Raw genomic sequence first — 22,660 nt, forward strand, 5'->3', positions numbered from 1 at the left:
TTTTTTTTTTTTTTTTTTTTTTGAGTCACAGTCTCACTCTGTCGCCCAGGCTGGAGTGCAGTGGCATGATCTTGGCTCACCGCAAGCTCTGCCTCCCGGGTTCACACCATTCTCCTGCCTCAGCCTCTGGAGTAGCTGGGACTACAGGTGCCCGCCACCATGCCCGGCTAATTTGTTGTATTTTTAATAGAGACGGGGTTTCACTGTGTTTGTCAGGATGGTCTCGATCTCCTGACCTCGTGATTCGCCCGCCTCCGCCTCCCAAAGCGCTGGGATTACAGGCGTGAGCCACCGTGCCCGGCCCTAAAGTTATCTTTAACTTCATTCCGTAGTTTTATAATTACTTTTTTTTTTTTTTTGAGACTGAGTCTTGCTCTGTTGTCCAGGCTGGAGTTCAGTGGTGCAATCCTGGCTTACTGCAACCTCCGTCTCCCAGGTTCAAGTGATTCTCCTGCCTCAGCCTCCTGAGTAGCTGGGATTACAGGTGCCTGCCTCCACGTGCAGCGATTTTGTGAATTTTTATTAGAGACAGGGTTTGGCCACGTTGGCCAGGCTGGTCTCAAACTCCTGAGCCAAAGCAATCTGCCTGCTTTGGCCTCCCAAAATGCTGGATTACAGGTGTGAGCCACCGCGCCCGGCCTCCATCTTTTATCTATCTACATATTCTGCCTGCAGAGTGGCCTAGAAACTATGTTATCCCATAAAAATGGGCACTCACAATCCCCAGATATGCATTTCCAATTCCCCACAAATCCTCAGAGAATCAACAAATTCCAAGTCTGGGGCATAATAGGTACAAAGTGAGCCTGAGAAGCTTTTTTTTTTTTGAGACAGAGTCTCGCTGTGTTGCCCAGGCTGGAGTGCAGTGGCACGATCTCAGCTCACTGAAACCTCCACCTCCCAGGTTCAGGCAATTCTGTGCCATAGTCTCCCAAGTAGCTGGGATTATAGGCGCCCACAACCACACCCAGCTAATTTTTTGTATTTTTAGTAGAGATGGGGGTTTCTCCATCTTGCCAGGCTGGTCTTGAACTTCTGACCTCGTGATCCACCTGCCTCGGCCTCCAAAAGTGCTAGAATTACAGGAGTGAACCACCATGCCCAGCCGAGCCTGAGAAGCTTTCTAATGCCAGAGTTACGTCAAAAAGGACACAAGCCAACTCGGCAAAAATTGTGAAAATTTGAATATTAGAGAAAACAATGATTGTACTGATTGAGCTACACCAAATCAATACAAATCTATGTGTCCATAATGGCATTCAAAAAGGTAAAGCCATTTGTTACACTTGACATGGCGGCTCACACCTATAATCTCAACACTTTGGGAGGCCAAGGCAGGCGGATCACTTGAGCCCAGGAGTTCAAGACCAACCTGGGCAACATGGCGAGACCCTGTTTCTTTTCTTTTTTTTTTGAGATGGAGTCTCGCTCTGTCGCCCAGGCTGGAGTGCAGTGGCTGGATCTCAGCTCACTGCAAGCTCCGCCTCCCGGGTTCACGCCATTCTCCTGCCTCAGCCTCCCGAGTAACTGGGACTACAGGCGCCCGCCACATCGCCTGGCTAGTTTTTTTGTACTTTTTTAGTAGAGACGGGGTTTCATTGTGTTAGCCAGGATGGTCTCGATCTCCTGACCTCGTGATCCACCCGTCTCGGCCTCCCAAAGTGCTGGGATTACAGGCTTGAGCCACCGCACCTGGCCGACGAGACCCTGTTTCTAAAAATCAAAAAATGAGCCAGGTGGGATGGTGCATGTCTGTAGTCCCAGCTTCTCAGGAGGCTAAGGTGAGAGGATTGCTCCAGCCCAGGAGTTCAAGGCTGCAGTGAGCCATGATCACACCACTGGACTCAAGCCTGTGCAACAGAGCGAGATCCTTTCTCAAAAAAAAAAAAGTTGAACTGATACTTCACAAAAGATGATATCCCAAAAGACAAACCTGTCTGAAAATGTGATCAACTTCATTAATATTTAGGTAAATGCAAATAAAAACCACAATGAGAAGCCATCACATATCTAAAAGTGTGGCAATACTGGCTGGGTGTGGTGGCTCATGCCTGTAATCCCAACACTTTGGGTGGCTGACGTGGGCAAATCACGAGGTCAAGAGATCGAGACTATCCTGGCCAACATGGTGAAACCTGTCTCTACTAAAAATATAAAAATTAGCTGGGTGTGGTGGTGCACTCCTGTAGTCTCAGCTACTCAGGAGGCTGAGGCAGAAGAATTGCTTGAACCCGGGAGGCGGAGGTTGCAGTGAGCCGAGATTGCGCCACTGCACTCCAGCCTGGGCAACAGAACGAGACTCTGTCTCAAAAAAAAAAAAAAAAGTGTGGCAATACCAAGTGTTAATGGAGCTGGAGATAACTGGGAACTCTGACACATTGCTGGAGGAGTGTGAGTTGGTCCAACCAGTTTGATTTGCGGATCATAGATAAAAAAGATAGGGAACTGTGATTCATTTTTTTCTGGCAACCTGCTTTTTCTACCAAAAGCAGATAAAGAATATACCAAAAAGAAACTATAGCCCAATCTCATTTATCATAATGGATTTTTAAAATTCTAAATAAAGCAGTACAACAAATGGGTAGTATAGTTTGTTCCAGTAGATTTTATTCCAGAAACACAAAGATGGTTAAATATCACTTGATCTTAGCCAGAAGGCCGAGAAGCGATAAAGATAGTTAAATATCAAGAATACTGCCACCATAATTTATTACATCAAAATCTTTTTTTTTTTTTTGAGACGGAGTTTCATTCTTGTTGCCCAGGTCGGAGTGCAATGGCACAATCTCGGCTCATTGTAACCTCCGCCTCCTGGGTTCAAGAATTCTCCTGCCTCAGCCTCCCCAGTGGCTGGGATTACAGGCAAGTACCACTGCATCCGCCTAATTTTTTTTTTTTTTTTTTGTATTTTTAGTAGTGATGAGGTTTCACCATGTTGGCCAGGCAGGTCTTGAACTCCTGACGTCAGGTGATCCACCCGCCTTGGTCTCCCAAAGTGCTGGGATTACAGGTGTGAGCTACCATGCCCAGCCTTGAAATTGTTGTTTCTAATAAGTCTTAAAAGACACCCAGACTTCAACAATTGTTATTATATTCAGATTTTTTTGGTTTGTTTTTGAGACAATCTTGCTCTTTTACCCAGTCTGGAGTGCAGTAGCATGATCATGGCTCACTGCAGCCTCAAACTCCTGGGCTTAAGCAATTCTCCCACCTCAGCCTCCCAGGTAGCTGGGACTACATGTGTGGTATCATGCCTGGTTAATTTTTAAATTTTTAGAGATGGGGTCTTGCTATGTTGCCCAGGATTCTAGAATCACTCTTCATATTATTCACTAACACTGCCTCCACCACATTAATATGGCAACAGGTCTAGAAATTATTTAAAACAAAAATTTCCAATGTTTACATATATTGTGTGATATATGTATATGTGTGTGTGTGTGTGTGTGTGTATCATTTCAAGGTACTGTTTCTAATTTTTTCCTCCAGAGAATATTGAGTATTGTAGCTGCATTGGCTAGCTGGGGATTCTATTCACCATCACATTGTCCTGGACTGAATCTGAGGACAAAAAAACCACTTTGGGAACAAATTCTTTTTTTTTTTTTTTTTTTTTTTTTGAGATGTAGTCTCGCTGTCTCCCAGGCTGGAGTGCAGTGGCGCCATCTCGACTCACTGCAAGCTCCGCCTCCCGAGTTCACGCCATTCTCCTGCCTCAGCCTCCCGAGTAGCTGGAACTACAGGCGCCTGCCACCACGCCCAGCTAATATTTTGTATTTTTCAGTAGGGACGGGGTTTCACTGTGTTAGCCAGGATGGTTTCTTTTTTTTTTTTTGAGACAGAGTCTCGCTCTGTCGCCCAGGCTGGAGTGCAGTGGCCGGATCTCAGCTCACTGCAAGCTCCGCCTCCCGGGTTCACGCCATTCTCCTGCCTCAGCCTCCCGAGTAACTGGGACTACAGGCGCCCGCCACCTGGCCCGGCTATTTTTTTGTATCTTTTAGTAGAGACGGGGTTTCACCGTGTTAGCCAGGATGGTCTCGATCTCCTGACCTCGTGATCCGCCCGTCTCGGCCTCCCAAAGTGCTGGGATTACAGGCTTGAGCCACCGCGCCCGGCCTCCAGGATGGTTTCGATCTTCTGACCTGGTGATCCGCCCGCCTCGGCCTCCCAAAGTGCTGGGATTACAGTCGTGAGCCACCGCGCCCGGCCAAGGGAACAAATTCTTGTCTTCAACAAAGAGCGGTCTTGAGTAGGCATAAAAGCATTTGAAGGCTGGGCGCGGCGGCTCACGCCTGTAATCCCAGCACTTTGGGAGGCCGAGGCAGGCGGATCACTAGGCCAGGAGTTTGAGACCAGCCGGACCGATATGGTGAAACCCTGTCTCTACTAAAAACACAAAAATAGCCGGGCGTTGTGGCGGGCGCCTGTAATCCCAGCTACTTGGGAGGCTGAGGCAGGAGAATTGCTTGAACCTGGGAGACGGAGGTTGTATTGAGCCAGAGATCACGCCATTGCACTCCAACGTGGGTGACAGACTCCGACTCAAAAAAAAAAAAAAAAAAAGGTAGCATTCGAGTAGCTTTTTAAATTTTTTAGCGGAAGGGCACCCAGGCTGGAGTGCAGTGGCACCAAAATAGCTCACTGCACTCCAACCGCTGAGTCCAAGAGATTCTCCTACATCAGCCTCCTTAGTAGCTGCAATTACTGGCGCGAGGCACCACGCCAGGCTTATTTTCTTATTTTTTGTAGAGGTGGTTGGAGGCGGGGGGCTGGGGAGGGTCTCGCTGTGTTACTCAGGCTGGTCTGTAACTCTTGCCCTGAAATGATCCGTCCTCTTCCGCCTCGCAAAGCGCTGAGATTACAGGCGTGAGCCACGGCGCCCAGCCTTGAATAGGTTTTTGCTTGCATTGCACGTTATTTCCTTTTATTATCACGTTTTTTGGGTCCAGTCTTAAACCTGGGAAGGCATTCATTTGGGGGGTCACACTGGCGGGCATCCTGGTTCAGGCGGAACCCAGACTCTAGAAAGCGCGCGCAGGGACACACGGTCAACCCTTGTACCACTCCCGGCCCTCCCAGACCGTCCCCTCCGCGGAGGCATCCCCTCTTCCTCTCGCTCAAGCACTGACTGAGAGGCGGGGAGATGGGTGTTAAAGAGGGGATATCACCAATCAACGTGCGCCTCCGGGAAGGAGCGCTTTGCACTGGCTGGTTGGGTCTGACGACGTGGCCACGATCCAATCTTCATGCTAGAGGCGCGGCTAAACGGTAGGGAAGCAAGCAGAAGGAGGAGTGCTCCGGCTGCGAGCACGTGACCGGGGCCTGAAGCCGGAAGCTACCTATCTGGTAGGGAACTCCACCAGCACCGAAGACTGCGATGGTGAGTGAGGACGCATGCGCGGGAGGACCCGCCGGGGGTTCCGCGTCTCTGCTCCCCAATCTGTGTGGTTTCCCCCTCGTGGGCCTGCGCTCCACCCTCACCTCCTATCCGCTCGGGGAGGAAGACAGGATGGAGATGGGAGGGATGGCGACGGGAATGCTGGGGAAGGGTCTGTGGGAGGGTGTTCTGGGGCTGCGGGTAGTCTGCAGGTCAGGGGCGGGGAGGTGGAGAGAGGGTCTAGGGGCAGGGGCCAGTGGGGCAGCGAAGTCCCCTCGGGGTATCAAAGGTGGAGCGTGGAAGGCCAGGGGAGCCCGGGGGCCGAGAGTGGGGGCAGATGGAGGCTCGGGAAGATCAGTATTGAGGACCATGTAGGGGGAAGGGGGCCGGGAAAGGACCTGGCTGGGGAATGAGAAAACCTGAGGCCATCGTCAATCAACAGATTTGGGTTTGTAGGTGAAGGGTATCAGGGCCATCCATCCCTCTAGCATGCTTCTCACTACTTGCATCTTTACCCACTAGACTTCTGCACTGACCCAGGGGCTGGAGCGAATCCCAGACCAGCTCGGCTACCTGGTACTGAGTGAAGGTGCAGTGCTGGCGGTGCGTTCTGGGAAAGGGAGGGGGTCCCTTAGTGCACACAGTCCGGTAACCCCTTCTAATATTGGCCCTTCTTTTCTCGGCTTTTACCTGGTTTGCAGTCTGGCATCTATTAGGTTGGTACAAAAGTATTTGCAGTTTTTGCAATTACTTTCAGTAATCAGTCTGTGGAATCTTAGTCTCCTAACGGTAGCGATTTATTTATTTATTTATTTATTTATTATTTATTTATTTATTTATTTATTGTTTTTGAGACTGAGTTTCATTCTTGTTGCCCAAGCTGGAGTGCAGTGGTGCGATCTCGGCTCACTGCAACCTCCACCTCCGGGGTTCAAGTGATTCACCTGCCTCAGCCTCCCGAGTAGCTGGGATTACAGGCATGTGCCACCACGCTCAGCTAATTTTTTGTATTTTTAGTAGAAACGGGGTTTCACCGTGTTAGCCAGGCTGGTCTCAAACTCCTGACCTCAGGTGATCCACCTGTCTCAGCCTCCCAAAGTGCTGGGATTACAGGCCTGAGCCAACATACCTGGCCTTTATTTGGTATTTCTTAAAGAGGCATTTGTATTTTGTTCCATAGTAGTGTATAGTGTTAGGTCTCTAGATGTTTTTGATTTAGCTGGAGACAAAGCTTAAGGTTAAGTGTTGAAAACAATACAGGTGGTAAAAGACTATTGAAGGAACCCAGGATATTAAAAATTCAACATCTTATGACAAGGTAACTAACTTTCCTGGAGGTAGGAATTCAGCCCAGCTTAAAGGAGAGTATTTACAGTGGGGAGGTGGACATATTTGCAGGTGTGTGGCACTGACCTTTCTGAACTGATGGTAAGTCTGTGCTTAAAAGATTTAGGAAGGTTTGAGGGAAGAGGAGGATATGGTCAGGGAGGATCTGATTGTGAAGGATCTTCAAGGCCAGGTTAACACACTTGAACTTATTCTTCTTGGAGGTAATACAGTTTGAAAGGTTTTTTAAACAGAAACAAGACCCAGTGAGGTGGTTGAGCAATATTGTTGTTAGTGATGTGAAGATGGGCAGAAGGAGGCATCATTAAGAGATTAGACTGGACTGGGCGTAGGTGGCTTACGTCTTTAGTAATCCCAGCACTTTGGGAGGCTGAGGCGAGTGGATCACGAGGTCAGGAGATCTAGACCATCCTGGCCAACACGGTGAAACCCAGTCTCTATTAAAAATACAAAAACAAAATTGGCCAGGCATGGCGGTGGGTGCCACACTTGGGAGGCTGAGGCGGGAGAATGGCGTGAACCAGGAAGGCAGAGGTTGCAGTTAGCCAGGATCGCACCACTGCACTCCAGCCTGGGTGACAGAGCGAGGCTCCGTCTCAAAAAAAAAAAAAAAAAAGAGATGAGACTGGGCAAGTGGCAGTAAGAAGGAGCAAGGAGAGAAGAGTTTTGTTTTTGTTTTGTTTTTTGTTGTTTTTTGAGACAGAGTCTCGCTCTGTGGCCCAGGCTGGAGTGCAGTGGCATGATCTCAGCTCAGGGCAACCTCCGCCTCCCAGGTTCAAGCGATTCTCCCGCCGAAGCCTCCTGAGTAGCTAGGATTACAGGCGTGTGCCACCACACCCGGCTAATTTTTGTATTTTTAGTAGAGATGGGGTTTTGCCATGTTGGCCAGGCTGGTCTCGAACTCCTGACCTTGTAATCTGCCCATCTCAGCCTCCCAAAGTGCTGGGATTACAGGCATGAGCCACCGCGCCCGGCCCTGTTTTTTTTTTTTCTTTTTAAGGACAGAGTCTTGCTGTCACTCAGGCTGAAGTGCAATAGTGTGATCACATCTCATTGCAGCCTTGAACTCCTGGGCCCAAGCGATCCTCCCACCTCAGCATCCCAAGTAACTAGAACTATAGACAAGCACCACCATGCCCAGCCATTAAAAAAAAAAATTTTTTTTATAGAGACAGGGGTCTTGCTATGTTGCCCAGGTTGGTCTTGAAGTCCTGGCTTCCAGCAATCCTCCTGCCTTGGCCTCCCAAAGTGCTGGGATTATAGATATGAGCTACTGTGTTTGGCTGGGAGAAGATATTTTAAAGGAGGAATCAGTATATCTTGCTAATGACTAGAAATAGGTAATAAAGGAAATACTTCTCTAGCTAGAACTCTAAAGCCTGGAAGAGTGATGATGCCTTAAGAAGCATGTCCCTGTGTGGTGGCTCACACCTATAATCCCAGCACTTTGGGAGGCTGAGGTGGGTGGATCACTTGAGGTCAGGAGTTTGAGACCAGCCTAGCCAACATGGTGAAACCCCATCTTTACCGAAAATATAAAAAATTAGCCTGGCTTGGAGGCACATGCATGTAATCCCAGCTACTTGGGAGGTTGATGCAGGAGAATTGCTTGAACCCAGGAGGCAGAGGTTGCAGCGAGCCAAGAGTGCACCACTGCACTCCAGCCTGGGCGATAGAGTGAGACTCCGTCTCAAAACACAAACAAACAAACAAAAAATCAAAAAAGGAAGTGGATTGGAAAGGAGGTGGATAAGGATAAGGTGAAATTTGATGGCCCAACTTTAGACATTGAGTTTGATGTAAAATAGCAGTTAATATATATTGCTAGCTCAGCAAAAGGAACTAAATCTAGTGGAGGCCCATTTCAAGGAAGAGGGAAGAGGAAGTTGAGACAGTCACCAGAAAAGAGGAACCCTAAGCCACTGTCCCATCACTTACTGTAGGGGTCAACAGAGGGAGGGATTCAAGGATAAAGAGAATGTTTATGTTGGAGATTGTGCAAACAGGGCAGCAAGTATGAAGACTGAGAAAAAGATGGAGCCATTAACAGGTCAGTGGTGGGCAGGCATTCATTTCGGAGAATGTGGTTTTATCAAATAGGCAGGGACATGGGAGAAATCCAGTTTCACAGGGTTAGAAAAGCATGGTCAATAAAGAGATGGATGGCCAAGCACGGTGGCTCACGTCTGTAATCCCAGCATTTTGGAAGGCTGAGGCGGGCAGATCACTTGAGGTCAAGAGTTTGAGACCAGCTGATTAATATGGTAAAACCCCATCTCTACTAAAAATATAAAAAATTAGCCAGGTGTGGTGGTGCTGGTATATACCTGTAATCTCAGCTACTTGGGAGGCTAAGGCAGGAGAATCACTTGAACCCGAGAGGCCGAGATTGCACCACTGCACTCCAGCGTGGGTGACAGAATGAGATTCCGTCTCAAAAAAAAAAAAAAAAAAAAAGATGGATAAGCTGCTGCTCATCCGGGGAAGTCCAGTATTACGGGAAACAGGATGGCATCTGGAGGGTGACAACATCATAGGGGGAGATTTCAGGTTTTTTCCAAAGCTGGGTGACCTGAGGGTACTGGCAAGCCGAGGGGGAGACGGTCTAAGTGTGAGAGCCAAGGGGACTGTGCCTGGAATTCCTTCCCGAGCCTGTGCCGTAATGCCCGCCCCTCTCCCTCCTCCGTCTGCATGCAGTCATCTGGGGACCTGGAGAATGACGAGCAAGCAGCCAGTGCCATCTCTGAGCTGGTCAGTACGGCCTGCGGTTTCCGGCTGTACCACGGCATGAATGTGCCCTTCAAGCGCCTGTCTGGTGAGCCCCTGCCCCTGCCCTTGGTGGTGGTACTGGGAGGAGGGGCTGCTTCCAGAGGCTTCTCTTCTTCCTCCCAGCCTCCCACCATCTCCTTCTGGGGTCTCTGGTCTGGCCACTTTACTCCCTTTGGGACTCCCCTGTATCAGAATTGTGAATGAGAAGGCAAGAGAAAGGAGATGTAGCAGAGGCCACTCATCTTCAAATCTCTGAGCCTGGAACGATAGAATTTCTTTGGCTTTGATCTCAGCCAATGTGCGTGTGGCCCCGCCCCATGGAGTCTGTTGCACCCACTAACTCTGTGCTCCCTTCCCTCTCCTGGGGCGGGGGAAGGTGTGTCTCTCCTCCAGTGGTCTTTGGAGAACACACGCTGCTGGTGACGGTGTCAGGACAGAGGGTGTTTGTGGTGAAGCGGCAGAACCGAGGTCGGGAGCCCATTGATGTCTGAGCCTGCTGGAGGGCGAGGGTCGGAGAAGTGGATTGGGTCCTGGGCCTCTGTGATGAGGCAGGCACAGCCGTTGGTCTTGGCTTGCTGCTAGAACTAGGGCCTTCTGCTCGCCCACCTCCCACCCCTACCTGGATGGGCCGAGGCTTGGGGACTGTGAGCTGTGTTAAGGAGAACAAGGGCAAGGAGACCTCCCTTTGTGCTCCCTCCTTCCCTCCCTAATAAACATGAGCCTGATGTTCTCCAGCCCAGGGACGTGTGTTTAGTGTGGGAATGGTTACACCCCATGTCTGTCTTCCACCTTCTGGGGAGAAAGTCATGCACCTTAGCCCAAGTTGGGTGTGGCAGGGGTGCCTCTGCATGCTATAAAACTGGGAAACAGAAAAAGCTGGAGGGGAAGGGAGTCACTCTGAGCTCTGGCGACTTCTGCTCTTCCCATCAGTACACAAACTAGTCATCTTTCTCCCTCCTGAACAGGCATTTAATAGTCTTATTTCAGTTGGAAGCAATAGTTGGAGAATAAGTTACAGGAACAGACCAAAAAAAAAAAAAAAAAAAAAAATCCCACAACAACTTAAAGTGCTTCAGGCTGCAAACGTAAACATGAGGGGCAGGAGGCCACCTGCCTGGCCCTGTCCCCAACCCCTGAGACAGGAAGGTCACTGTCAGGGGCCCTTAGCCATCACCACCCTCTAATCTCAGCCCTGCAGGAGGGAGGGAGGGAATGTCAGAGGTGGGAAAGAACTCAACAGGGAATTCCCAACGGGAATGAGGAAGATATTTTGTAAACTTAGAACCAGGGTAAAGGGCGGGGGGCAAGGGAGCTCTGGAAACCCTTGCCCTGGCCTAGGGGTGGGGCCAGCCCCCCCCACAGGAACTCGGGGAATACTGGTGGCTTAGTCCCAGCCATGCCCGCCCACTTCACAGCTTTTCCCCCGTCCCTGATCAGCAGACACAGACAGGCAGCTCTGCCAGGCCTCTTCACCCCCGTCTGGGAGGCATCCCAGGGGAGGCACAGCCCGGGAGCAGGGATCCCCTCTGGGGGCACTGGGTCTCTGGAGTGTAAGAGGGAACAGAGCTGGCACGATGCTACTTGACAGGTTCCACCACCAGGACCTTGCACTCGCGCTTGGCAATCTTGTCCAGAGACAACACAGCCTTGTCCGGGGGCAGGTAGAGGGGGCGGCCAACAGGAGAGGCCACAGGGGGCGTGATGGCCCTGCGCTCCATCACACTGCCCGACCTGGGGGAAGGCAGAGGCTGTGGGCGCTGGTCAGACCCGGCACCCTCCCTGCTCCCAGCCTCTCCCCCATCCCATGCCACGCCCCCTGGTTCTGTACCTCATGAGGTGGCTTCGGGAAGGCTGCTGGTGGGAGAAGGACTGGGAGCGGCCCAGGCTAGCCTGATGCCTCTCCACCAAGTCCCGGACAGCAGGGCTGCTGGGGCTGCTCTTGCGGGAGAGAGGCCGGGCCTCGGGTGGAGGGTGGGACACGCTGGCGGTGAACTGCAGCTTCAGTTTCATGTGCTGGCTTAGCTGGGGGGAGACGCAGGTCAGCATGCCAGCTCGGCTTCCAGGGCCCAGGCCTCCTTCCAAATGATCTTCCCCACGTGACAGACTAATGTCAAATCTAAATCCCACCTTCCCTCTGCCCAGCTTTTTATTGCATCCCCAAAATCTAAGGGTCCTGCCACCATCCACCCCAGCATTCTGCATCACTCAGCACTCAGCTCAGACCCTCCCCAGCCCACCTCGAAGAGCCCCGTCCTCAGAGCCTGGAAGGCCACACTGAAGGTGAGAGCACTGCCCTTCCGGGAAAAGCCGAGGTTGTTGAGGGGCGTGTGGCAGACGATGGAGTCCAGGGCAGCCTGCATGGCCCGGCGCTCCTCCTCACACAGCTGCTTTCCTGGGGGCAGAAACAGGGACCAGCAAACACTACAGCGTTCCTCATTCCCACAGGGCCTTCGACAGCACAGTCTCATCTGATTCTCAAAGCCACTCTGTGGAGTAAACTGAGCAAACGTTATCTTTTGTGCATGTTGTAGATAACAACGGCTAATACTTACTGTGTGCAAGGCACGTCACGTATATTAACTCAGTATCTGCATGACAACCCCATGAGATATGAGTTGCTCTATTTTAGAGGTGAGGACTCTGAGGCCCAGAGAGGTTAAGTAACTTATTCAGGGTCACACAGCTAGTAAAAGAAGTAGAGTTCACACCAGCAAGTGCAGCTCCAGGGTCTATGTCCTGAAAGTCACTCTGCCCCACTGCCTCTCTAAACTCTCCATCTAGGACACTGGGGAGATCACCCAGGTACAGGGCGGAAGCCACCTGCCACAAGTCACCTCCTGTGGTGGGGCTGGCACAGTTTGGCTGTTATCACTGTCCAGCCTCCCTGACTTTTTCCTTTCTTTTCTCCTCCCTGGGGATCAGATCCCCACCTGGCAGCTGACCTACCAGCCTGTGCATGCTCTGGGGTCCACACGAGCCTCACAGCAAGGAAGTCTTGGAGATTGTTGAGCAAAGTGTAGGTGACAGTGAAACGCTCGTAGGTCCGAACAGGGGACTCACAAGAAGCGGTCATCACGAAACACGGGCGGTCCAGGCGGACACTGGGCAGGCTAGGAGTGGTGAGAGAGGGATGTTGGCTGTGTGTGTCAAGCCACAAAGGCGAATGCCACAGTTCCTCCGGGATCCACACTCACCGGTAGTGGGTATAGATGCTCTGAGTGAAGGGCAGCTTTGGGGTGGACCACTGAACCACAGCAATCAGGGGAACTTCCAGGCCCTGCGGGAGGGACAAAGCGGGTTGGGGCAGGTATTAAGAGTGCCCCTCCCATCTTGAGTCAGCCGCATGGTCTTTCCCTCCCACTGCTTTATCACTTTTCTTTGAACACACCAGCCCCTTATGCTCACCTCCTTGGCCCCTGGAGGGGGCTGCTCACCCCCTCGCAGCTGAAACAGGAAGTTGTGTTCCTCCAGGGCATTCAGTGGGCAGGGGAAGCAGCCAGAGGTCCCCGGTAGGCGGCAGAAGGAGCCCATGGAGACTTCCCCAGACTGGTGACTAGCTCAGAAAAGAGAACAAGGCATGGTCTCCCCATGCCAGAGCTCAGCCCCTGAAGCCATCCCCACCACTTCACAGCCTCGCCCCTCCCAGGACCTCACCAGACATTGTCCACCAGCAGCACAGAGCCATCGGGCATGACAGGTAGATAACTGGCGTTGAAGTTGGGGAGGATTCGGATATCCCAGATGGAGATTTCCTCCTGAGAGGAGCTGTTCAGCACTGTGGGAGAGGACCAGCTTGGCTCAGAATAGCTGGACCCCTGAAGCCCCACCTTTACCCAGAAAAAACCGGACCCCACCAGTCTGCCCAGAGGAACTGCATCCAATCAGTTCCCTTGCTGCTCCCGAGCCGGCAGACCTGCTTACCCTTGAGCACGGTCAAGTGTTTTCCAGCCACAGTGAACTGCCGGCATCTCAGAACCGGAGGGGGCAGCAGAGTCAGCAGCGTGCTCACTGCGGGAGGGGTTGGGGGCCAGAAGTGATGGTCTGGGGGCTGACCTCACCTCCAACCCAGAATTCTCACCTTCCTCTTCTCAGACAGAGCCCATTAGCCACTTTCCAGTGTGACCCCTCCCCACTCTCCCCCAATTCCGAGACTCTAGCCCTTCGCCTCTGCGCTGTCCTGCCCACCTTGGGCCTTGAAAGCGCTCTGCTCGCCCCGGAAAGTCTCCCCAGGAGATCGGGTCTGCAGCAATCGCAGGTAGCCTTGATCTCTGACCTCTGGTGCCTCAACCTCCCGCTTCCACACAGTCACTACAATCTGTCAAGAGGAAAGACAGATGGCTGAGCCCGGAAAAGGTGTCTGAATTAGGACAACAGCTCCACTCCTTGCTCATCTTACCTTGGCCTTAGGTGTCCCTGGGGGCAGTCTATCCAGTGAAACGGTGAGTGGGAAGATGACCTCATCTGTGGACACAATCGGTTCCTCCACAGGCAGCTGCGGTTGGGAAAGGGGTGAAGAGGTCAGGAGCAAGTCAGAGGCAGCCTGCAGCCTTTCCCTTTAAGACCAGCAGGTCATCTGCCTCCTGCCTCAGGCCCCCAGCAAACCGCCCCTATTCCCTGTGCCGGGTCCCCCAAAGCTTCTCACCGTGGTCGCTCCCCCTGAGGTAGCAGGGCCCGGGCCGTGGGTGAGAAGGGGGCTGCAGCCTCGGAACAAACCCCCACCCCCAGGATCCCCTCCCCCTGGGGGCTCCGAATCCTGGTCGCCGGCACCGCCGCCACCCGGCATCCCGCCTCCGGCGCTGACCGAGGCCAGGGCGGCCAGGGCGGTTGCCAGTTCTGCCCAGGCTCCTCTGGAGCCCAAGCCCGGGCCGCCCCCGGCGCCGGAACCCGCACCGCCCCGGCAGCGCAACACCAGCAGAAAGCGGACAGTCTCCCCCAAGTACAGATGGTTGCGCCGGGGCAGCGCCCGGTACCGGCCCGGGTCCCCTGCCAGCTCCGCGCGCGGCGGCAGCGGCACAGCCGGGAAGTACATCGAATAGTCGCACTGGGACTCCATGGGGCGGCGAGGACGGCGCGACCGGGAGCCCGGACCGGAAGCCGACCCCCAGCGGGGCCCTCTAGGGTGGGTCCAGAGGGTCCCGACACCTCGGGCTGCTGCGCGCGGCTGGGGCGGCCTGAGAGACCGGCCCGGTCCCGGCACCGGGGTAACAAACCCGGAACCGAGACCCGGCGGCGCCGGAACCGGGGTACTGAACCGAATGACTGAGAGAAACCGGAAGCGGAAGGGAGGGGGCGTGGCCGCCGTGGCCCCGGAATCTGCGGGTGCCAGGACCGTGGAGGAGGGGGCGGGGTCCCGCTGCTCTGAGGCTGAGAGAATGCAGGCCGGAGCTGCGGCCAGGCTTCTTGGAAAAGAAATGTAAGAACCCCGTCGGCCAGGCGTGTTGGCTCACGCCAGTAATCCCAGCACTGTGGGAGGCCGAGGCGGGAGGATTGCTTGAGGCCAGGAGTTCAAGACCTCCCTGGCCAACTTAAAAAGACCTCCTCTCTGCCAAAAATTTAAAAATTATCCGGGTGCGGTGGCGCGCGCCTGTATTCCCAGCTACTTAGAAGGCCTAGGCAGGAGGATCCTTTGAGCCAGAAGTTTGAGGCTGAAGTGAGCTATGATTGGGACACTGGACTGCAGCCTGGGTGACAGAGTGAGATCTTGTCTCAAAAAATAAATAAATAAATAAATACATAAACAAACCTTCCAACCCCACTTCTTCCAGGAAGATTCTCCATCCCTCCCCTTTCCACCCTCCATAAATCAAGTAGAAGTTTCAGGCCGGGCGCGGTGGCTCAAGCCTGTAATCTCAGCACTTTGGGAGGCCGAGACGGGCGGATCACAAGGTCAGGAGATCGAGACCATCCTGGCTAACACGGTGAAACCCCGTCTCTACTAAAAATGCAAAAAAATTAGCCGGGCGTGGCGGCGAGCGGTTGTAGTCCCAGCTGCTTGGGAGACTGAGGCAGGAGAATGGCGTGAACCCGGGAGGGGGAGCTTGCAGTGAGCCGGGATCCCGCCACTGCGCTCCAGCCTGGGCGACTGAGCGAGACTCCGTCTCAAAAAAAAAAGAAGACGTTTCAAATTATTTATTCATTCAACCAATATTTCAGAGAGAAATGAACAGTCTGGTAGCAAATATTTCATAGAGAAATGGACGCATCATTCCAACTCACCACGCCCCAAACTTTCTGTGGCTCACTCCATCTTTTGCCCCCCTATGGAGCTTTGGTGATGTGGATCTGCCTTGGGGCAAGAAAGGGGAAGGGGAAGCCAGGCGTAGTGGCTCACGCCTGTAATGGCAGAACTTTGGGAGGCAGAGGCGTGTGGATCACCTGAGGTGAGGAGTACAAGACCAGCCTGACCAACATGTTGAAACCCTGTCTCTACTAAAAATATAAAAATTAGGCCGGGTGTGGTGGCTCACGCCTGTAATCCCAGCACTTTGGGAGGCTGAGGCGGACGGATCACAAGGTCAGGAGTTCGAGACCAGCCTGGCCAGCATGGTGAAACCCCCATCTCTACTAAAAATTAAAAAATTAGCCGGGCATGGTGGTGCACGCCTGTAGTCCCAGCTACTTGGGAGGCTGAGGCAGGAGAATCACTTGAACCCGTGAGGCGGAGGTTGCAGTGAGTCAAGATGGCACCATTGCACTCCAGCTGGGCAACAGAGCGAGACTCCGTCTCAAAAAAAAAAAAAAAAAAAAAATTAGCCGGGTATGGTGGCACACGTCTGTAATCCTACCTACTCTGGGTGCTGAGGCAGGAGAATCGCTTGAACCCGTAAGGCAGAGGTTTCAGTGAGCCGAGATCATGCCACTGCACTCCAGCCTGGGGGACAGAGCGAGACTCCATCTCAAAAAAAAATAAAAATAAAAATAAAAATTGGGGAGAAAGAACAAAATGAGTAGAGGGTGAAGGAGGAAAGCACTGTTGGGAGCCCAGCAAAGAGGGCGCTTGCATCAGGACAAAGACTCATCCCTTCTGGGAGATGCAGAAGTGGCATCTTGCTGCCCCCCACTCATCACATGTGCCCTTCAAACATGGCTGCTCTTCCACCTAAATCTGTAGTCTGATGTCTATGGGGAGAGTGGCCTTGAAGTCTTGAGGGGCAGTGAAACAGTAGGGGGGAACTGCTTGGCATCCAGCTTGTCCTTATACTGGAGCTCAGGGGTAGCCAAGCGCTCACACTCCTCTTGGTCCTGAGGGCTCAATCCACTCCGAAGTATATAGCCCAAAACCTTAGCTGACCCAAACTGGAAGGGGCGGAACCGGCGATCAGTGATGTATTTGGGGTCAGAAGCCTCACCCCCTGCCAGACAATGTTTGGCTAGGGCCTCTCGGCGAGCCCGGAGCTCGGCCACAGCTGTCTGCAGCCGGCGCTGGCCGTATTTCTCTATCCGTGCCCAGAGACTGCGGTTGAAGTGGACGTAGAGAGCCCAGTCCAGGTTGTTCCAGGCTCGGGCCTGTGCAGTCAGCTGCCGGTCCTCTGCAGTCAGTCCACTGTTGCTGACAGTGCTGAGGCCCTGCTTACGTCCAGCCTGGGCATTGTGCATGAAGCCCACCACGTCATCTAGACCCCAGCACAGGGCATCTGCCAGCAGAACCAATGACTCATCGAAGTACTCAGCCACCATGACCAGGTCAAAGACAGAGTCCAGCCAGGCCAGACCCCATTGGATGAAGGATGAAGACCCCAAATCGAAAGAGGCAGGGCTTGATATCTGGCTGCGATGATCAGCAACAGTGGAAACAGGATGGATGAGGGCACTGGGATTGAGGGTTTGGGCTCGAGGGCCAGCACCAGAAGGCAAGACCTGCAGCTGTCGGGGGTCGGGGTCTCTGGGGGGATGAAGACTCCCTCTCTTGGCCCTCTTCTCTGGGGGAAAGGGCAGGCCAAAGTCAAACCATAGTAAGTTGCGAGCATAGTGGTCCCCACGGGCCCCAGGCCTGTAGAAGGCTCGAGGATTGGCCAGGAAGGCAGCCAAGGATGGTGACTTGCGGAAGGCTGATGAGGTGGATTTATAATAGGAGAAGGCAGAGCGAGCCAGAGCCGCTGGGTCTCGGACAATGGAAAAAAAGAAGCTGTCAGAAGGCATGACCTGAAGTACCTGCAGAGGAGAGAAGACAGAAGAGAGAGAATTGGGCTGGGGAGAGGGTATGCATAAGTATGCACAAGCCATGTGTCCACTGACCCAACCTCCTCAAACCTCTTTCTCCCAGCTCTGCTAGGAATCCCCAGCTTCCATCACTTGCTGCGTGGCAAGTTACTTAACATCTCTGAGACTCAATTTGCTTATCTGCAAAATGGGGATAATCATACTTTCCCAAGTGATTATGAAAGATACATGAGATAAAACATACAAAGAAACCTGGAGGATGGAGCCAGGCATGTTTTGTGTGCCTGTAGACCCAGCTACTCGGGAGGCTGAAGCAGGAGTATGGCTTGGGCATTGCTATGTTGCCGAGGCCAGCCTGGACAACGTAGCAAGACCCTGCCTCTACAAAAATAAAACTAAAAAAATTAGCAGGGCAATCAATGATAGACTGGATAAAGAAAATGTGGCACATATACACCATGGAATACTATGCAGCCATAAAAAAGAATGAGATAATGTCCTTTGCAGGTGCATGGATGAAGCTGGAAGCCATCATCATGCTCAGCAAACTAACCTACTCCAGCAAACTAACACAGGAACAGAAAACCAAACACCACATGTTCTCACTCATAAGTAAGTGGGAGTTGAACAGTGAGAACACATGGACACAGGGAGGGGAACAACACAAACTGGGGCCTGTCGGGGTGCGGAGCAAGGGGAAGGAGAGCATTCAGATGAATACCTAATGCATGCAGGGCTTAAAACCTAGATGACGGGTTGATCAGTGCAGCAAACCACCTTGGCACATGTGTACCTATGTAACAAACCTACGTGTTCTGCACATATATTCCAGAACTTAAAGTAAAATAAAAATAGATTAGCAGGGTATCCTGGCACACACCTGTAGTCCCAGCTACTTAAGAGGCTGAGGTAGTAGGATTGCTTGAGTCCAGGAGTTCAATACAAGTCTGAACAACACAGCAAGACTTTGCCTTGAAAGAAAGGGGCCGGGTGCAGTGACTCACACCTGTAATCCCAGCAGTTTGGGAGACTGAGGCAAGTGGATCACAAGGTCAGGAGTTCAAGACCAGCCTGGCCAAGATGGTGAAATCCCCGTCTCTACTAAAACTACAAAAAATTAGCTGGGCACGGTGGCAGGTGCCTGTAATCCCAGCTACTTGGGAGGCTGAGGTAGGAGAATCACTTGAAGCTGGGTGGCAGAGGTTGCAGTGAGCCGAGATCGCGCCACTGCACTCCAGCCTGGGCAATAAAGTAAGACTCCGTCTCAAAAAGAAAGAAAGAAAGAAAGAGAGCCAGAGCAAGAGGGGGAAGGAGAGAACGGAAGAGGAGGGGAGGGGAGGGGCGTGAAGGGAGGGGAAGGGGAGGGGAGGGGCTTGTCAGGGGGTCGGGGGCAAAGGAAGAGAGAGAGCATTAGGATGGATGCCTAATGCATGCAGGGCTTAAAATCTAGATGACGGGTTGATAGGTACAGCAAACCACCATGGCACATGTATACCTATGTAACAAACCTGCATATTCTGCACATGTATCCCAGAACTTAAAAATTAGCCAGGCACTAATTTTTAAGGGGAGGGGAGGGAAAGGAAAGGAAAAAAACAAAAAGAAAAAAGAGAAAGAAGGGAGGGAGGGAAACCTGGAGGATAGGAAACTCCTGGAGAACATTAATTTCCTTGGGCATTTCTGTCTGCCTTGGTCAGTAAAACCTCTAGAAACCAACTGTTGTACTCATTTCTCCAGCAAAAACCTGTTGAGTGCCTGGGAGGGGGCATCACTGCCAGCAAAGGAGCAACTATAATGCCATCTCAGGCATAGGCAGCAGGTGGGCAGGCCAGGCCCAGAATCACTGAGGGGTAAAGCACTTCAGGGACTCCTGGGCATCCCAGAGGACAAAAGACACCCTGGGCCGGGGCACTGAGAAGCCACCGCTGCCTGGTAGGATGCTGCCCTGAGGGCTGGGACATGTGATTCCACCATTCTGCAAGAAGGAAGGTGGAAATCAGGCTACACCACACCCTAACGTGGCTCTGCAGGCTGATGCAGGTCAGAACCTAGCTCCTGGTCTCCTTAAAGGGTTTCTGCCTCCAAAAATGACTTCCATCATTGAATCTGACTTCTGTCATGGTGTCCCTCAATCGGCTCTGCAAATATGGCACACCTGAATAGCAGCCTGTGAACGCTCTTTTTTTGGGGGGGGGGGACAGGAAATGAGTATTTTTCAAATAAAACTTTTCAGTGTTTATTTTCTTCTTCTTCTTCTTATTATTATTATTATTATTATTATTATTATTATTTTGAGATGGAGTCTCGCTCTGTCGCCCAAGCTGGAGTGCAGTGGCGCAATCTCGGCTCACTGCAAGCTCCACCTCCAGGGTTCACGCCATTCTCCTGCCTCAGCCTCCTGAGTAGCTGGGACTACAGGCGCCTGCCACCACGCCCGGCTAATTTTTTGTATTTTGTTTAGTAGAGACGGGGTTTCACTGTGTTAGCCAGGATGGTCTTGATATCCTGTCGTCGTGATCCACCCACCTTGGCCTCCCAAAGTTCTGGGATTACAAGTGTGAGCCACCACACCCGGCCTCTTATTATTTTTTAAGAGACAGTGTTTTCTTGCTCTGTCACCTAGGCAGCATATCATAGCTCACTGCAGCCTTGAAAACTCCTAGGCTCAAGGGATTCCCCAGACTCAGCCTCCTGAGTAGCTGGGACTACAGGCACACACCAACATACCCTGTTAATTCTTAATTTTTTTGTAGGGATGGGGTCTTGCTATGTTGCCCAGATTGGCCTCGAACTCATGGGCTCGAGTAATCCTCCCACCTTAGCATGCAAAAGCACTCGGATCACAGGCATGCGCCACCATGCCTGGCCCTGCAGGTCTCTTTGAAGGCAGAGGGGAAAGTGAAGAAAACAGTCTTTGGTATTTGCCTGGAATAAAATCTCACTCTGCCATTTACTAATTCTGTGACTTTGGGAGGGTTATTGAAGGTTCCAGAGCCATCATTCCTCCATCTAGAAATCTGATTAACTGGGTAACACTTACCTGGAAGAATGTGCAAGTGTCTGGAACATGGTAGATACTCAGTGAATGCTGGTGTCAATGAAGGCCATCATCCTAGCCTCTGGAGAAACCTACTTCAAAAGTCACTGTCATTGCCTCACTCCTGCCAGTGGCCTTTCGCTGCCCATTAGAGCATGCCCATGTCCTCAGCTGGTGTCTCCAGCTCCAGCTTCAACAAGGGTAACTTTGCAGCCCCTGCAGAACTTCCACCCCAGTACAGACGTTCTCCCTCTTATATGCACATACACACATGCACCCCACCATGTCCTTGCTGGTGTTTTGCTCCCTCTAAGAATGCCTCATGCTGTCCTTACCACAAGCCACATCCACCTTTTCCTTTAAAACCCCTCACTCTCAGCTGGGCACAGTGGCTCACACCTGGAATCCCAGCACTTTGGGAGGCCGAGGCAGGCAGATCATTTGAGGTCAGGAGTTTGAGACCAGCCTGGTCAACATGGCGAAATCCCGTCCCTACTAAAAGTACAAAAATTAGCCAGGCGTGGTGGTGGGTGCCTGTAGTCCCAGCTACTTGGGAGGCACGAGAATTGCTTGAACCCGGGAGGCACAGGTTGCAGTGAGCTGAGGTGGCACTGCTGCACTCCAGCCTGGGGAAAAGAGCAAGACTCTGTCTCAAAATAAATAAATAAATAACATCAAAATTAAATAATAAAGTAAAATAAACCCCCTCTCCAGAAAGCCTCACCTCTTTGGTGAATATTCTTCTCACCATTCTAGATACATACGCACACACAAGCCTCGGAAGGAGCCTTGACTTTGGAGTGCATGGACCTGGGCTCAACTTCCAGCTCTGTCACTTTCATTTTCAATTTTATTTATTTATTTATCTTTCTTTCCTTTTTTCTTTTTTCTTTTGTGAAACGGAGTCTCACTCTGTTGCCTAGCCTGGAGCGCAGTGGCACGATCTCAGCTCACTGCAACCTCTGCCTCCCAGGTTCAAGCAATTCTCCTGCTTCAGCCTCCCGAGTAGCTGGGATTACGGGCATGCACCACCACACCCGGCTAATTTTTGCATTTTTAATAGAGACGGGGTTCACCATATTGGCCAGGCTGGTCTCGAACTTGTGACCTCAGGTGATCTGCCCACCTTGGTCTACCAAAGTGCTGGGATTACAGGTGTGAGCCACCGTGCCCAGCCTATTTATTTATTTATCTTTCAAGACAGGGTCTTATTCTGCCACCAGGTTGGTGTACAGTGGCATGATCTTGGCTCACTGCAGCCTCGACTCCCTTGGCTCAAGTGGTCCTCCCACTTCAGCCTCCTGAGTAGCTGGGACTTCAGGCATACACCACTGCCCTCAGCTATTTTTATTTATGTTTATATTTTTGTAGAGACGGAGTCTGCTATGTTGCCCAGGCTACTTTTGAACTCCTGGACTCAAGTGATTCTCCTGCCTCAGTCTCCCAAAGTGTGAAGATCACAGGCGTGAGCCACCATGCCTGGCCTTAATCTTTATGTTTTTAGCAATAGGATATTGCTTTGTCACCTAGGTTGGTGTGCAGTTGCACAGTCATAGCTCACAGCAGCCTCCAACTCCTGGGCTCAAGCAATCCTCCTGCTTCAGCCTCCTGAGTAGCTGAGACTACAGGCATGCATTACCACACCTGGCTGATGTTTTAATTTTTTTTGTACAGGTGGGGTCTCGCTATATTGGGCAGGCTGGTCTCAAACTGCTGGGTTCAAGTGATTCTCCGCCTCAGCCTCCTAAAGTGCTGGGATTATAAGCGTGAGCCACTGTGGCTACTGGGTGCCATTTTCTAACTGTGAAAGTCTCTTCACCTCCCTGAGACTCGAACTCCACATATGTGTAATGGAGACACTTCAAATGCCTTCCTGGCAAGGTGATGGGAAGATTAGTATTAGCATTGGTAAATACTCAGTATAGTTTCTTCCCTGTATGTTTCTTTCTTTTTTTTTTTTTTTTTTTTTT

General features: G+C 51.9%; 3 protein-coding genes across 8 annotated transcripts in view; 1 reads left to right on the forward strand and 2 right to left on the reverse strand.

Annotated features, from left to right (window-relative positions):
• Positions 1–5,252: 5,252 nt before the first annotated feature.
• Positions 5,253–10,234, forward strand: LAMTOR4 (late endosomal/lysosomal adaptor, MAPK and MTOR activator 4). Of its 3 annotated transcripts, none has more exons than XM_023197217.2 (4): positions 5,253–5,380; positions 5,900–5,980; positions 9,422–9,539; positions 9,887–10,233. In XM_023197217.2, the coding sequence occupies exons 1-4, from the start codon at positions 5,378–5,380 to the stop codon at positions 9,982–9,984; spliced, it is 300 nt and encodes a 99-aa protein (XP_023052985.1). In that variant the 5' UTR covers positions 5,253–5,377; the 3' UTR covers positions 9,985–10,233. The 3 variants fall into 3 exon arrangements, with proteins under 3 accessions (XP_023052985.1, XP_023052986.1, XP_031791853.1); XM_023197218.2 differs by having other exon boundaries at positions 5,254–5,380; positions 9,870–10,234; XM_031935993.1 differs by lacking the exon at positions 5,900–5,980 and having other exon boundaries at positions 5,296–5,380; positions 9,887–10,234.
• A 206-nt stretch (positions 10,235–10,440) lies between these two features.
• On the reverse strand, positions 10,441–14,785 carry MAP11 (microtubule associated protein 11). 2 transcript variants are annotated; one of them, XM_023197215.2, is made up of 11 exons: positions 14,136–14,785; positions 13,890–13,985; positions 13,679–13,808; positions 13,415–13,501; positions 13,148–13,268; positions 12,899–13,046; positions 12,688–12,770; positions 12,440–12,603; positions 11,731–11,885; positions 11,322–11,515; positions 10,441–11,224 (listed from the first exon to the last, which is right to left on the reverse strand). In XM_023197215.2, exons 1-11 carry the CDS (start codon positions 14,544–14,546, stop codon positions 11,071–11,073), a joined length of 1,743 nt encoding a protein of 580 aa, XP_023052983.1. In that variant the 5' UTR covers positions 14,547–14,785; the 3' UTR covers positions 10,441–11,070. The 2 variants fall into 2 exon arrangements, with proteins under 2 accessions (XP_023052983.1, XP_023052984.1); XM_023197216.3 differs by having other exon boundaries at positions 14,636–14,774.
• A 1,521-nt stretch (positions 14,786–16,306) lies between these two features.
• The window catches only part of GAL3ST4 (galactose-3-O-sulfotransferase 4), a 13,005-nt gene continuing 6,651 nt past the window's right edge, over positions 16,307–22,660 (reverse strand). For all 3 annotated transcript variants that reach the window (XM_023197232.1, XM_023197233.3, XM_023197231.3), the window contains one exon: positions 16,307–17,644. In XM_023197232.1, the coding sequence (XP_023053000.1) occupies positions 16,613–17,644 (1,032 nt within the window). In that variant the 3' untranslated portion in view covers positions 16,307–16,612. The remainder of the gene's footprint in view (positions 17,645–22,660) is intronic.

This window comes from Piliocolobus tephrosceles, chromosome 8 (genome assembly GCF_002776525.5).
Source record: "Piliocolobus tephrosceles isolate RC106 chromosome 8, ASM277652v3, whole genome shotgun sequence".
In the NCBI taxonomy this organism is placed as follows: domain Eukaryota; kingdom Metazoa; phylum Chordata; class Mammalia; order Primates; family Cercopithecidae; genus Piliocolobus; species Piliocolobus tephrosceles.

Bases quoted from the DNA above. Each gene is read 5' to 3' on its own strand.
- LAMTOR4 (XM_023197217.2), top strand. The intron at 5,981-9,421 runs GTGCGTTCTGGG...GTCTGCATGCAG, and splicing joins GTGAAGGTGCAGTGCTGGCG to TCATCTGGGGACCTGGAGAA. The intron at 9,540-9,886 runs GTGAGCCCCTGC...TCTCTCCTCCAG, and splicing joins GCCCTTCAAGCGCCTGTCTG to TGGTCTTTGGAGAACACACG.
- MAP11 (XM_023197215.2), bottom strand. From the start codon at position 14,546: ATGGAGTCCCAGTGCGACTATTCGATGTACTTCCCGGCTGTGCCGCTG. The intron at 13,809-13,889 runs GTAAGATGAGCA...TCCTCTTGACAG, and splicing joins CAGGGACACCTAAGGCCAAG to ATTGTAGTGACTGTGTGGAA. The intron at 13,047-13,147 runs GTGAGGTCCTGG...TTTCTGAGCTAG, and splicing joins CTGCTGGTGGACAATGTCTG to TCACCAGTCTGGGGAAGTCT.